The sequence below is a fragment of the Paralichthys olivaceus genome, chromosome 19 (genome assembly GCF_024713975.1).
Source record: "Paralichthys olivaceus isolate ysfri-2021 chromosome 19, ASM2471397v2, whole genome shotgun sequence".
Lineage (NCBI taxonomy): Eukaryota > Metazoa > Chordata > Actinopteri > Pleuronectiformes > Paralichthyidae > Paralichthys > Paralichthys olivaceus.
In genome coordinates, this window is record NC_091111.1 from 13,101,982 (window position 1) to 13,114,821 (window position 12,840).

The 12,840-nt window shown below is 42.7% G+C and overlaps 1 protein-coding gene across 12 annotated transcripts in view; it reads right to left on the reverse strand.

Moving 5' to 3' along the window:
• Nucleotides 1-12,840, reverse strand: part of utrn (utrophin) — a 164,809-nt gene that overhangs the window by 67,663 nt on the left and 84,306 nt on the right. For 11 of the 12 annotated variants that reach the window (XM_020097588.2, XM_020097587.2, XM_069514538.1 and 8 more), the window contains one exon: nucleotides 719-891. In XM_020097588.2, the coding sequence (XP_019953147.2) occupies nucleotides 719-891 (173 nt within the window). Of the gene's footprint in view, nucleotides 1-718; nucleotides 892-4,053; nucleotides 4,209-12,840 lie in introns of those variants that run through there. The other variant, XM_069514542.1, reaches the window with a different exon arrangement.

The following is a 12,840-nucleotide window of genomic DNA, read 5'->3' on the forward strand; positions in this document are numbered from 1 at the left end:
TGTGCCGCTGCTCTCCACCCTTTCTCCTCCACTTTGTCTTGAACATCTCCATCTGGCCCTTGTCAACTTCACTTCCACCTTCATTTCCGTCACCCTCCACGTTGCCAGCCGTCACCAATCACATTTATTGATGCCAAGGTTGTGGCTGACGCAGCGCAGTCTGTGTCCTCAGAAGTTTATGTGAACTGTCATGTCTTTTTTTTTTTATTCATGTGCTCCAGCTTGGATTCATGGGAAATTGGACACGTGGTTTTTCCATTAATGCAACACATCGAAGTCATGTTCCATCAATGGACAGGAATAAAAACAATTCATGGTCCAGTAAATAATGAGTATAATAATGAGTGCTTAACTTAAAGAGTAAGCGCAGTGTATTGGTGACGTGAGAGAGACTCGGACTCAGAGTAATCCTTGAAATGTTTCAGTTTTGAAAAATATTTCCTGGAGGTCAAGTACTTGATGTTTTAATGAAATTCAGAGTTCCAGTTCTTCAGAGCTTTATCTTTTGAGAATCTAACTTTCTCCTTTGAATTTGTTTCTACAATTCTCTGGTTGTCTAAAATCCTAAACTGAAGCATGAGACCTACTTGAACCATTTCCACAATCAAGATGGGGTTTTTTCTAAGAGCAGCAAAAGAGCAGCAAAGCAGCCTGACCCAAAACACTTGAGAGAGGAAAAATAAATCTATTTCTATCTCTAAGTTTGGGATTTACTGACCTAATGTTGGCTGATTTGGCCTTCAGGTCGCTCCAGCGTTGATTCATGTCATCCAGCCTGTGTTGGAGGAACACAGCTTCCTCCGAGCTGCCCAGAGCCTTGACCATCTTTGACTTGTTCCCGTCCACGCTCTTGTAGATGTCATTGTGGGCATCGATCTCAGCCTGAATGTCCTGCAAACACACAGAGGAACTGTCAGAGCCGAACGTTTCTTCGGGGTAAAGTTTCTGTCCACACGGACGGGACGGCAAAAAGTAAGTCTGCATCACAAACACCCAAAATTGGATGTCACAGTCTTCTATGCTGTCACAACTGATTATTCATGAACCGAAAATAACATTGGACTAGTCTTGGGGGAGTTCACGGTATACTGCTCGCAATATATCCAGAGGGCAGAGAAGTATATTTTCACAAAACATCCTCAAGTTACTTTTTGACTTTTTTGCCAAAAAGATTTCAACTTCTACATTTTCACTGAGTCGGAAAGGCCCGGCCCGACCTGAAGCACGTCCCGAAGCAAGTTCAACATCCGTACTAATGCTATATTACATTGTACCATGGCTACTCCAAAGCCAGCTTAGCTAATTAAATGCTGGGATACAGTACACAATGTAATGCAGGGCTATTCTAAGATAATGTGTATGTGGCTCCAAGAGATTCAATATTGTGACGAAGCACAATCTTTCTGTGTGTGTGAGTCCTTAACACGGCAGCTCTATTACACAACCATATCTCAAAGGGTGTGTGTGAGCGTTGAACCACAAGGGGGACTGACGCAAGAAGAGGATCTTGTCAAATGTGTTATTTTTAGATATGTGTGAAACTGCTCCATTTTCTCCTCTGTCTCTCCCTCCCTCTCCAACTCTTTACTGGGACAACCCTCAGTTTTAGCCATTTTAACTGCAGATGAAGACGACCACACGGCTGGGTGGAACAACGCCTGCAGCAGATGTGCATATGGGAGAGAATTGTGTAGATAAGTGTAATGACACCTAAAGGTTGCAACAGTGCAGAACAGTAATGAAAATAAATTAATAGAACTGGACGTTGTGTAAAATGAGTGATATGTGGTGGCTGTTGTTGCATATCATTCTCTGATTGGGAATAATAGAATTACTGCCTTATCTAGGGAAACATTATTAATGTTGCTGCATAGGTTTATTTTTGTCTCTGCATTATAGAAGTATATTAACAATAATAAAAACACATTTACTAGCAGTTAGCAGAAGAGTGTTGCAAAAAATCTTTCAATTAAACTAAAATAAAAAAATTCTGAATATTGAATACATTTTGCTCTGTGGGGGAAAATATATTGCATGTGCACAAGTGTACAACAATGGGAACTGGCACACACACACACACACACAGATAGAGTGGGTGTAAGATGCACATGACAACACACACCATGCACACGCTAAGTGGAACATGTGACTACACATGAGCTACTCTGGAAAACTTGAACTTGGAAAAATAAAGTCCAGCGACAGCAGAACTAGAAGACTCACAAAACAACTGTCGATTACCACAGTCACCTGAAGCACTGTGCTGTAATATACTGAATGACAATAGACATTTACAGAAGTCAGAGGCAAATCCCTCTGCTCTGATCTTCAGGAGAATCGTCTGCTGCCTTTGTGACACAAATCAAATTCCTCTGAAAGGTGACAGATGAGAAAAAGAGAGTGAGAGGCAGAGTCAAAGGAAAGAAAGACGGAAAGGCAAACAAAAAGTAATATACAGAAAAGTAAAAAATGGAAAGTCATTTGGCCACTGAGCCCGTTGGCTACATTTCAAGTCATTACCCGAGTGCTTCCTTTTTGTTTTTCTTTTAGCACTTGCACTTCCCCTAGATGTAACACTGACTGCACTCACGACAGAGGAGCTACAGACTGAGCGGTCATACAGAGGCACACACTGTATATTCATTTACCTTTAAATCTAATTTCACCCACTGAAAGACCACTTGAAGTCCGAGGTTTATATATGTCAACTTGTATCCGGAGCTGCTTCTGTGTGATCACTGTCACTCTCACACAGACATACACAGACTGACCAAAACATAAACATTTGAATGCCACAGGTCACCGTGTCAGCTACAAAATGCCACTATTCCATGTTTTATTCACTGATATTGTAGAAAATCAAATCAAAAGGGAGGATAAAGAATCACAAACCTTCACTCCTCAATGTTTGTTTGTTGGTTTGTATGATTGTTTGTTTGTTTGTAAGCAAGATTACATTCAAACAACTGAACTCCTACGAAACGTGTTAATAAGATATTGTATGGGTCAGGGAAGAACCCATTACATCTTGTGATGGATGAGGGAATTTTTTTATTCGCTTTCTTTAACATTGGGAGACAAATATGCATTTTTCAACATTTTCTCTATTTTCTCGAGGAATAATCCAGGGATCGTGAGGTGACAAAAGGGAACTGGTATCTAGGAGTGTGTGAAATTTGGTGCAGCTTGATTGAATTCAAGGGGACTGTTGGGCCTTGGTGAAGGCATGCACTCTGCTGAGTGCAATTCTGCAATTCTGTAAACACACACTCACATAAACAAGCATGGGAGCCTTAAACTTAACTGTCAAGATGCTGAGGTCTGTGACACATATTTGCGAGCACAGATATATGAAAATATACAAAAAGGAACAAATCTAGCATTCATAACACAGACAGCTACTGACTCATCTGAAACACCGCCTCTTCGATCTGCTAAAACACAACCACATGTGGGTTTGTGGGTAAAAATGCACAGGGGACATTAAAGTTCTGCATCATATGCACATTGTAAGTTTGTTGGATCTGGGCTTGTTTCAGCACAGATTAGGACAATGACTTCCTCTAAATCAAAGTTACAACTATTACGTTATAGCTTTATGGAGTATATAACATCAAATACTTAACATACATACTAAGTCTTGATTTTGATCTTCTAACCCAAAGTAGGTGTTTTATATTGAAAAACAACAGTGGCCTTAATCCAAATTTTTTAAAACCACAATTACAGTAAAGGTCTAGTTTGACAAATCAGGCTTAATTCAAGACTCTGGTTTTCACACACTAATTATCTCTCTCTGCATGGTAGCACTCCCTGATAAGTAGCATAGCATGGCAGAACAGATTATTCCATTTTAATGAGTTCAACTATGACTCAGAACTCATAAAGCTGACTACGTTAGATCACAACTTCAAACAGGAGGGAGACCAGGGTGAATCTTGGCTGGATATGCATTTATGGTACACCGCAATTATGTGTGAAAAAAAAAAAATCATCGCCAGGCCGAGGCCAAGCTGTCATCAAAAATGAGTCCTTAACTCCGGAGATATATACCTGTTCAAACTTTCTGAGAAAATCCCGCAAGCTGAAGTTCAAGCCAATCATATTGGAGCGTGTGCTCTGACTCCTCCCACTGTCTACATCTTCACTTCTGTCACACAGGTAAAAGGTTGGCGAGGAGACGGGACAGATCGGTAAGTCCTCCAGTGGTTATGGTCAAAACCTTCAAGGTTGGGGCTACGATCGATGGTAAATCCAAAGTTTGAAGAATCTTGAATCCAACTACAGTGAAACCTAGCTGCTGAAAAATATTCGATCAAAAGACGGCCAAATCCAGGTCGCAGTCCCGAAACAGGCGATTTACACATTTCACACACCCCTTGGCAGCACCTGTGCATGCATGCCGGTGTGAGTGCTCGCCCAATCCCACCGCATGCTCGTAGCATCCTCTTTGGACAGGCAGCCAGCCGAGTGAAGGGTGAGGGCTACCCTGCAGTCATGCTTTAGAGCCGGGACCAGGATTAACAGGACGACTGGTGCCACTGGAAGTCTGACAAAGTGGCAGCCAGAGGCTGGAAACTGAGTTCCTTGAGCCCGGAGAGGGGCACTGAAGCTGGGAGGGAAATCCAACAAATCTTGGGCGGAGGTCTGCAAATTGAAGATAACAGTTTGTGTCTTGAGGGACAGGCAGCCTGATGCAAAACGCCAAGATGACGAGGACAGGTCTGGCTCTCTCCTTCAGCTTTGCTATGCTTCCCTTCCTCTACTTCCCCTCTGGGCATGAAGGAAGCTGTTTACACATCGTCCGGCAGCCCAACCCTGGGCAGGGCTGGGGCGTTTGTTTTCAATTGCTCAGATAAAAAGGACCTTATCCCCGGCCGTCAGTCACACAGCCCTACACACTTCACAGAAGAGAGACGGCGCAAACAAAGAGGCACATGGTCTGCCTTCTCATTCCCCTGAGTGAAGGTAACACGGGCTCAACGAGACAAAGTTACCTCAGTGTTTGCCTTCCTTCCCGGCTCCCAGGTCTCCAGCGCGGGTCTGCTCTCGCTCTATCACACCCCCCTAATCACTGCCATGACTGGGCCACTTAAGTCAAAGAATGCCTCCTTCTTTTTCTGGAACCACGTGTTGGCAGGGTGCTGCCTCAAGGTTCGTCGTCTTGATCCTGGACAGCCAGATCGACTCGCCAACTTCTCTCCTGTTGGAGCGCTGATTATCTCTTGAGACAGAGAATATGTTGATCTATCTGTCATCCCTTTCTTTCTTCCCTCCTGGGACGAGGCAACTTCTTAGAAAGTTTCATTTCTTCTTCACTTTTTTCTTCTCTCTGGGGTCACACAAACGCTCAGACTGGGGTCCCCATCCCTCTCTCTTCTTCCTATGTTGCTCCTGTTCTCTCCGTCCACTCGCCCCACTCTTTCACACAGCTGTTTATTATTTTAATCAGTATCCTCCCTTTCCCCTCCTCTCTCTGCATCTCTCTCTCTTTCCCCCTCTCTCTCTCTCGCCCTCCGACTAACTCAACACACTACACACCCACTTCCTGAGGCCTGTGCGAGCAGACGGCATGGTAGAAAGAGTTTCACAGAAAAGTTTTGATCGAACAATGATCAGTATTCAGAAAGGTCTGAACTGAGAATGGCTGCGAAATGCAAGTGAAGAACGAAAGAAATTGGGAATAGAGAAAGTGCAACAAGACAGTAAGAGAGGAATAAAAAGGAAAAGGATGTTTGGGAGGTTTAAAAAAAAAAAAAAAAAAGGAAAGTGAGTGCAGGGTTCCAAATGTGCAGAGCCTCACCGGTAGCATTCTACATATACAGCTGAGGAGTGATGCACACATGTGGAGAAAAGAAAGGGAGATTGTGATGATGGTGTAAACCTCTGTTCTTGAATTTTAAAAACCTGTTATAGTTCAGATCTCACAACGTAAATGCCATCTGTCTGCAGAGAACTATATTAAACAGAATTGAATTATATAAACCAAAGCACAACTCTTTGAACTCAATAAATGTATGTAACATGGTTTGAGGCGCTCTGCCCCCTGCTGTGGTCTACAGGGCGATGTTGAAAAGGTGCAAACGATAAAATGCATTCCATATATTAAACCTGGGTGTGTGTTGTGTGTGAGCGTGTGTTGGCATTTCGAACAGCAGTGGAAACATGTGGTGAGCATCAAAGATGTGCAGACAGATGGCTGTCAAAAAACAATGTGTTGCATATTCATAGGACAAAGACTTTGAAGTGCGCTTAGCTGATAGAAAATATTTACATACCGTAGGCCCTTAAACTGCGTTTCTGATGTATGCTGACAAATACATGCTGTTTGAGGGCTTTTCACTGAAGGATGTAAAATTAACTGCTGGAATTGGCACATTTGGTGAGCGTAACTAATTCACCAATAAGCGGAGGCAAAGATTAATAAAAAGGAAAAAAACCTTTCTGCAAGACATTTTGACAAGTTTCAGTTAACAAGGGTTTTGATACTTTGACCTGTTAAGGATGTAAACAAATCTAAAAATGGAGCTCAACGCAGGATACGTGGGGGTTAATGTTGGGCTACATTACTAAATTAAGTGGATTAGGACCATTACAGGGGTAAGAATGTAATGCTTCCAGCTCTGCAGGCAAAAAGAGGGGGGAAGATAAAAATAAAGTTAAGTGAATACGATGAGAAAGAGAGAGTGAAAACAAGAGCCGAGGAGCTTACACCAAGAGAGGGACAAGGGAAAACAACATCCAAAAACAAACAATAAAATATTAATATGTCAAAGAGGCCGAGCACAAGAAGTGGAAGATAGAAACTGGAAGAGTGTGGAGGAGAGTAAACAGAGACGGAAAGATAAAATAGTTATAATTCTTTCCTCTCCGTTGATTCTTTGGTTGCTTAACTTTTCCTGCTTCACATGTTGAGTCAGTCTTGTTGTGACTGGCTCAGCCTTTAAAGAAGTTTAGTTAGCTCCACAAAAATCTATATTCTTAGATTAACAATGTATAATGTGGACAGCATTGCTAATGGAGCGATGAACCCACAGAGAATTATCAGCAACCCTGCGGTTCCTCTCTGATCTTCGGAGAGTTTCAGCATATGTCACAAGAGCTCGTTGTTTACTAATTACATTGATTTGCTTCCCCAAAAATGATTTAATGCTATAAAGCTATGGAAATCTTGGAAAAATAATTCAGTTTATCTTTGTGTAAAAGATAATTATGTCATAAAGGGGCCAGGAAGGGTGTGTAGATAATATAATTTGAAATTGGCAAGAGCAGGCAACCGAAATGCAACCGATCCCATCCCATCGGCCCTCTCGTTTAAAGGCACGCCCCCATAACACTTGAAGGTGCACTGTCTAACATCTGACTATGTCTTCTTCAACGGTGTATGCCACTGCAGGCACGTCAGTTAGAGACAAACAAGCTATCAGGATGTGAAGCTAATTTCAACAAATATGATATAAACAAAAAAGGGTTTCAGAAACAAATTACCAACCAAAGTGTTGCAGGACTAAAACAGATGAGACACAACTCAAAGAGAACAGCTCAGACAAAAACAGAGCAGGCAGTAAATCTAAAATATTAACCTTTTCTCGCTAAAAACTGTTTGGCCTTTTAAAACCCAAATAGTGAGAAAACTGCCAAAAAATGGTAAGTCAAAGAGCGAAAAGCGAGGAGGAAACAAAACAGTTTTCTGTCTCAGCTCATGTCAAGAAGGAGCAGAGGCCATACTGTCGAAATTAAGTTGGACAAGCATATCGCAAGATCACAAACAGCAACTGAACCAGCGCTAGCAAACAAAGACAAACATGGTGACATAAGCACAGAGACACAAATACCCCCTGAGCCCCACACTAACAGCAGAGCTTTCTAACAGCACTAAAGCTCAGTCGCTATTCCCCAGCCAGCTCATCAAAGATTCATCCAATTACATTTAATCCAGGTCCTCTGCCACTGCAGTGTATAGCATCTGACAAAAATCAATGTGGCTGGAGCATTCCACTGTAATTCGCAGCTTCTCAAACAGGCCACATCCAATGAGATCACTTCCCGTTCCCCCAGGTTATCAGTGACACTCCTCTTCCTGTTAGGAGGGCAGAGTTGTTCTGGGGAGATCAAGGCCCTGATATGTGTCTGCGTGTGTGAGTGCGTGCGTGCGTGCGTGCGTGCGTGAACTGGAGGACAGAGTAGCTCTTGCAAGTTTGCCTGACAAACGTGGCAAACTGTGGGGGGGCATAGAGATGAAAGAACTATTCCTGTGCGTTAAAGGTCCGGCGCTGTGCACTTAGGTGAAGCTTGTGAGTGGAGTTTTACTCAAACAAAACAACAAACAAGCCTTTTGTTTTGCTTTTTCTTGCAGAATACAGTCCAAAGGACAAGAGCCTTAGTCATTACATCCTGTACCAGCTCCGCTTTTGTCAACACAAGGTTAGCGCAGCTTGCAGGATAATTGTTAGTAAGTGGAATGCAAGGTGGATAGAACCGCTTTGAAAAAATGGGGAAGTTAAATAGCATTTGAGTCATCTGAACTTCCACTTCTCTGGTAGAGCATATGATTTACCTATAGAACATAAAAATAGGTTATATTTCTTTTCATTCTCTTCATGTTGCAGTCTCAGAGTTCATGATGAAATACTTGTATCTGGCAATGAAGCCTTATTTATCTAGTTCCCATCAAAAACAATTGTGTCCTTTCCAGTCCAATCAAAGTTCAAAACCACGATAACATAAAGACAAAACAAGAGCAAGTTAAGTGTAATGGAAATCAATATGACACGAAGAGCAAAGTCAAAGCAATAAAGCATGTCCCTGAATCTATCAACTGTCGTCATGCACATTAGAAAGCTGCTGTCGGACACTCGATTGGCACCTGACCTTCAATAATGTGACAGAGCTGCCATTAGAGACAATAACTTGAGTCAAAGGTCACGCCGATCACCGATAACGTATTCCACAGGTCCAATAATGGACCACGAGTCACATCCTCGTAATCATACGCAAGAAAAAGGACATCCTGAAATTCAAAGACACTTGGGTGCTGGATTACATGTAGTTATTTGTGTATTAAAATCCAGCAACAGAAACAGGATGAATTAGATCTGATTGAATGAAAATGTGTAATATCATTCAGTGATCAACACAAAGCTAATAAGAAATAATTACTTCCTGGACCTTTTGAACCAAATGGATCTCTGGTTACTGAATGTTGAAGAAACCGTTGGTCTGCGGAGGGCACTCTAACTTCTTATCATCCTATTTGTCACTGGCGTTCAAAGACCTCTGCCCCTCCCTTCTTCCTTTTATCACTCTTCCACTTTCTCTCGCCTCCTCACAACTATCTGAAGTGCTCTGCCTGCTGGGAACTGAGAATCCGGACCATGGTGGGTGGTCTATCAGCATGTAGCCTCAGTGCACTACAGTAGAAGTGACGTGATTGGTTCTGAAGCTGCTGTCGCCTCCACCACGGGCCGAGACGTGTGCACAATTAGCGTGTTAATCCCGGCACCTGCTGTGTTTGACAGGGAGGAACCAGGCGTCGAAAGGTTAGGTGACTGGACCAATTAGTGCACTGCGCTAATGAATGAGTTATTTCTGGCTGTAGAGGACGAGAGTGTGAACAGAAATGAAAAAGGGATCTTCATGTGGAGTTCCAGAACGGACTGCTGGCAAACTAATAGGCCGTCACACATCAAGATGCCGGAAAAGACGGAAAAACTTATAATGTGTTGATATTAAAACAAAATCACAAACAATATGTTGCACATGATAAGAAAGTCACAGGCCCCTAGAAGAAAATAGCAGGCGTCATAAACATTTTATAAAGGCGGCAGATGGCCGCGATCTGTGGGCTGGCCTGGAGCAGGACACATGAAGAAACTGATGTTTGGACGAAGACAATGATGAATTAGGACATTCTTAAGTGAATGAAGAAAAAAAAGGGAATAAAGGGAAATGAAAAATGAGCCAAAGAGACAGCGGTAATATCAGTAAAAGCACAGATGGTATCTTGGAATACCCTCAAGTAGGCACCACTACGGATAAATGTGCAGAAAGTGAAGTGTTTAGTTACGAAGCCATGACAAGATTACCTTAGGTTATTTTCCAGTCATATGAAATGCTTGTTTTGGAGCCAGATAACAGATCCTCCCTGCCCCCAACCTCCGCCAAAAAAAAAAACATTCCACTAAAGAGTCTGATAACAGCCCATAAAATCCACCTGGTGCACACACTTTCCATGGAATTCACAAATTCAACGTCATCTGTGCCACCCACACATCCTCTTAAATTTACTCCCTATATCAACCCAATAGCTTTATAGATGGTTTAAAAATAAGAAAAAATAAGCGTATCATCCCAGATACATTTGCTTCATAAATATTAATTCTACCCTGCGTTTCACCCTAAACTTCAAATATATTTTTGGCCTTCAAGTGACAAAGTGAAGGAAAACAACAACACAATTCCGAGCAAAAAAAGTATAACCTCAAAATCTCTGGACACTGTGAAATCATAAAAACTGACCCTCTCACTTATTGTTTACCGCTGCCTTTTATTGCAGTTTCAGACTTGCACTTGAGCTCTGAAGCGACATTTACTTCCCCGCCATCTGCGAGACAATTTATTGTGAGTTCACATGAAGTCTCCCGAATAGGAGTGGCCCCCGCTGGTTAGGGGTCCAGCTCAGAGCGTGCACAGACGAAATGATCTGACAGTGTCTGTGCCCCACTCAAAAAACTGCCAAATCGATTTTGCAGGATCACCCAGCTGGGATTTTCAGCGTGACTCTCATGACTGGATGAGAATCAGACCTTCATTACTGTTAAAGAATCTATATGTGATTTGGTTCCCGTTGATTGAACCTTGTTTGGATCAATGGCCACAACCCACATTCCCACTGCACTCTGTCTCAATTTATACTATACTACTATAAATACAGTCACTGTAATCAGCCACTCAAACCACACACAGGGCACATGTAAGTGATTGGTGCTAGATGATGGATATTTCTAAAAAATAAAATCATCTAGAGGTCGGGTTTGTGTGTGTGTGTGTGTGTGTGTGTGTGTGTGTGTGTGTGTGTGTGTGTGTGTGTGTGTGTGTGTGTGTGTGTGTGTGTGTGTGTGTGTGACTGCGAGTTACACACAGAGTTCCTGTGCAGCCCCTCAGGGACAAACCACTGGGTTGAACTCACAACAGAGCTGCATTTTGGGGGGGGGGAGATAAGGCTCTGGAGTTTCCAAACACCAACCGCTACACATGTGTGGCTTTGCCAAACACAACACCCAAGATTCAGATTCATAAAACTCCAAACATTTTAACTATGGTGCTGTTTTGCTATTGGGGAATTAACTACTTTTGAATTCCCCCTGGTCACTTTGGCCACTAGGGGTCTCTCAATCAAAACAAAACAAACAAAAGACTTGGTTTGATGACATCGTTGGCTCATATTTTACCAAATGTATTCATGATCACAGATCCATCACACACAACGTGACACATGACTCAAGGCCTGAATGTAAATCCAACAGATTAGCATTTTTGCCCACATTAAATTCTAGCATATCTTGGGAAAAATGACATGCTCATCAAAAACTAATTCAGACAGCTTGATAGATTAAGGAACATAAAGAACATCTGAAATGCATAAAACAAGAAAATAAAGTGTTCATTAAAGAAGAACAAATGGTCACAGGGAGGAGGAGTCAGTGACGAGACATGATTTTTAAAGCTATTTCAGCCGAGCCACACACGGCAGCTGTTTGACCTGAGAGCAGGCCAAACAGGATTAAAACACCCGGACAATCCCTGGTGGGCAAGGATTCCATGTCCAATAAAGTGCAGCTGAAATGAGGGGTAAGATACATTTAATGATCCGTGCTGTATATCATGATGACAAGTCAGGTTGTTTAGTCCACCGAATGTTATGGAGCGCTTTTTGAAAATATCATCTTTTGAACCTTCAAATGGCTCAGACAGAGAAAACCCCATATTCACTTCCAATCCGTTTCTGTGATCACACCGAAGGGACGTTCAAACAAATAGAATGAAACAGATGAAAACAAAGGTAGCGTTGCTCAGTGAGTAACACAGGAGAGGAGGTCGTGAGCAGGAGGCGATGACACTGACGTGGGTGCACAAGTGTCTGATGACTTCTTTTTTATGCAGAGGCAGTTTTCTGGTTATACAACCTGTGTGCTCCCTCCACACCCCCCACATACAAACTTTTCATCCCTTCTCTTAGTCATATTCGTCTTCCTCCGCTGCTCCCGTTTACTCTGACTCCCTCTTCTTCCCCTCCGCCCTCTTCTATCTCTCGCTTTCAGCACCTCTATTTCATCCTACTCATCTTCTTTCTCCCCCACCTCGTCTCCACCTCCCAAGTTAGTTTATTGCTCAGGGAAGGTGAGTGAGATATCCTCCACAGGTCGTCCTCCCCCTGAGCACATCCCTCCTCCCATCACCAAAAATGGCCGGTGGTTGGCTTATTACTTCCTGTGATGTTTACTGCAGGAGTTGGGCTTATACAGCACTGCAGCGTTTTCTGTCATGCTGTGCCAAATTACTTCACCTATCATTCACGCATGACTCCGGTCGAAGCCTCCGTCTTTATTTGTTCCACTCTCCACCTGATCGACAGAACAGTAATTTTCCATCCGAAGTGTAATCACTCATTTGATGGTGAGTAATCTACAGTCCTCCGATATCCAGTGGAGCCACCAGATTTAGAATAGGTTTGATTACGTATAGCCTCGGTCAGAGCACATTTTTTTAACCTGGTCGACACCGCTTCAATTCTGATGAACATGCATAGAGTTTGATGGTCAGTCTCCAACTATTAATTCA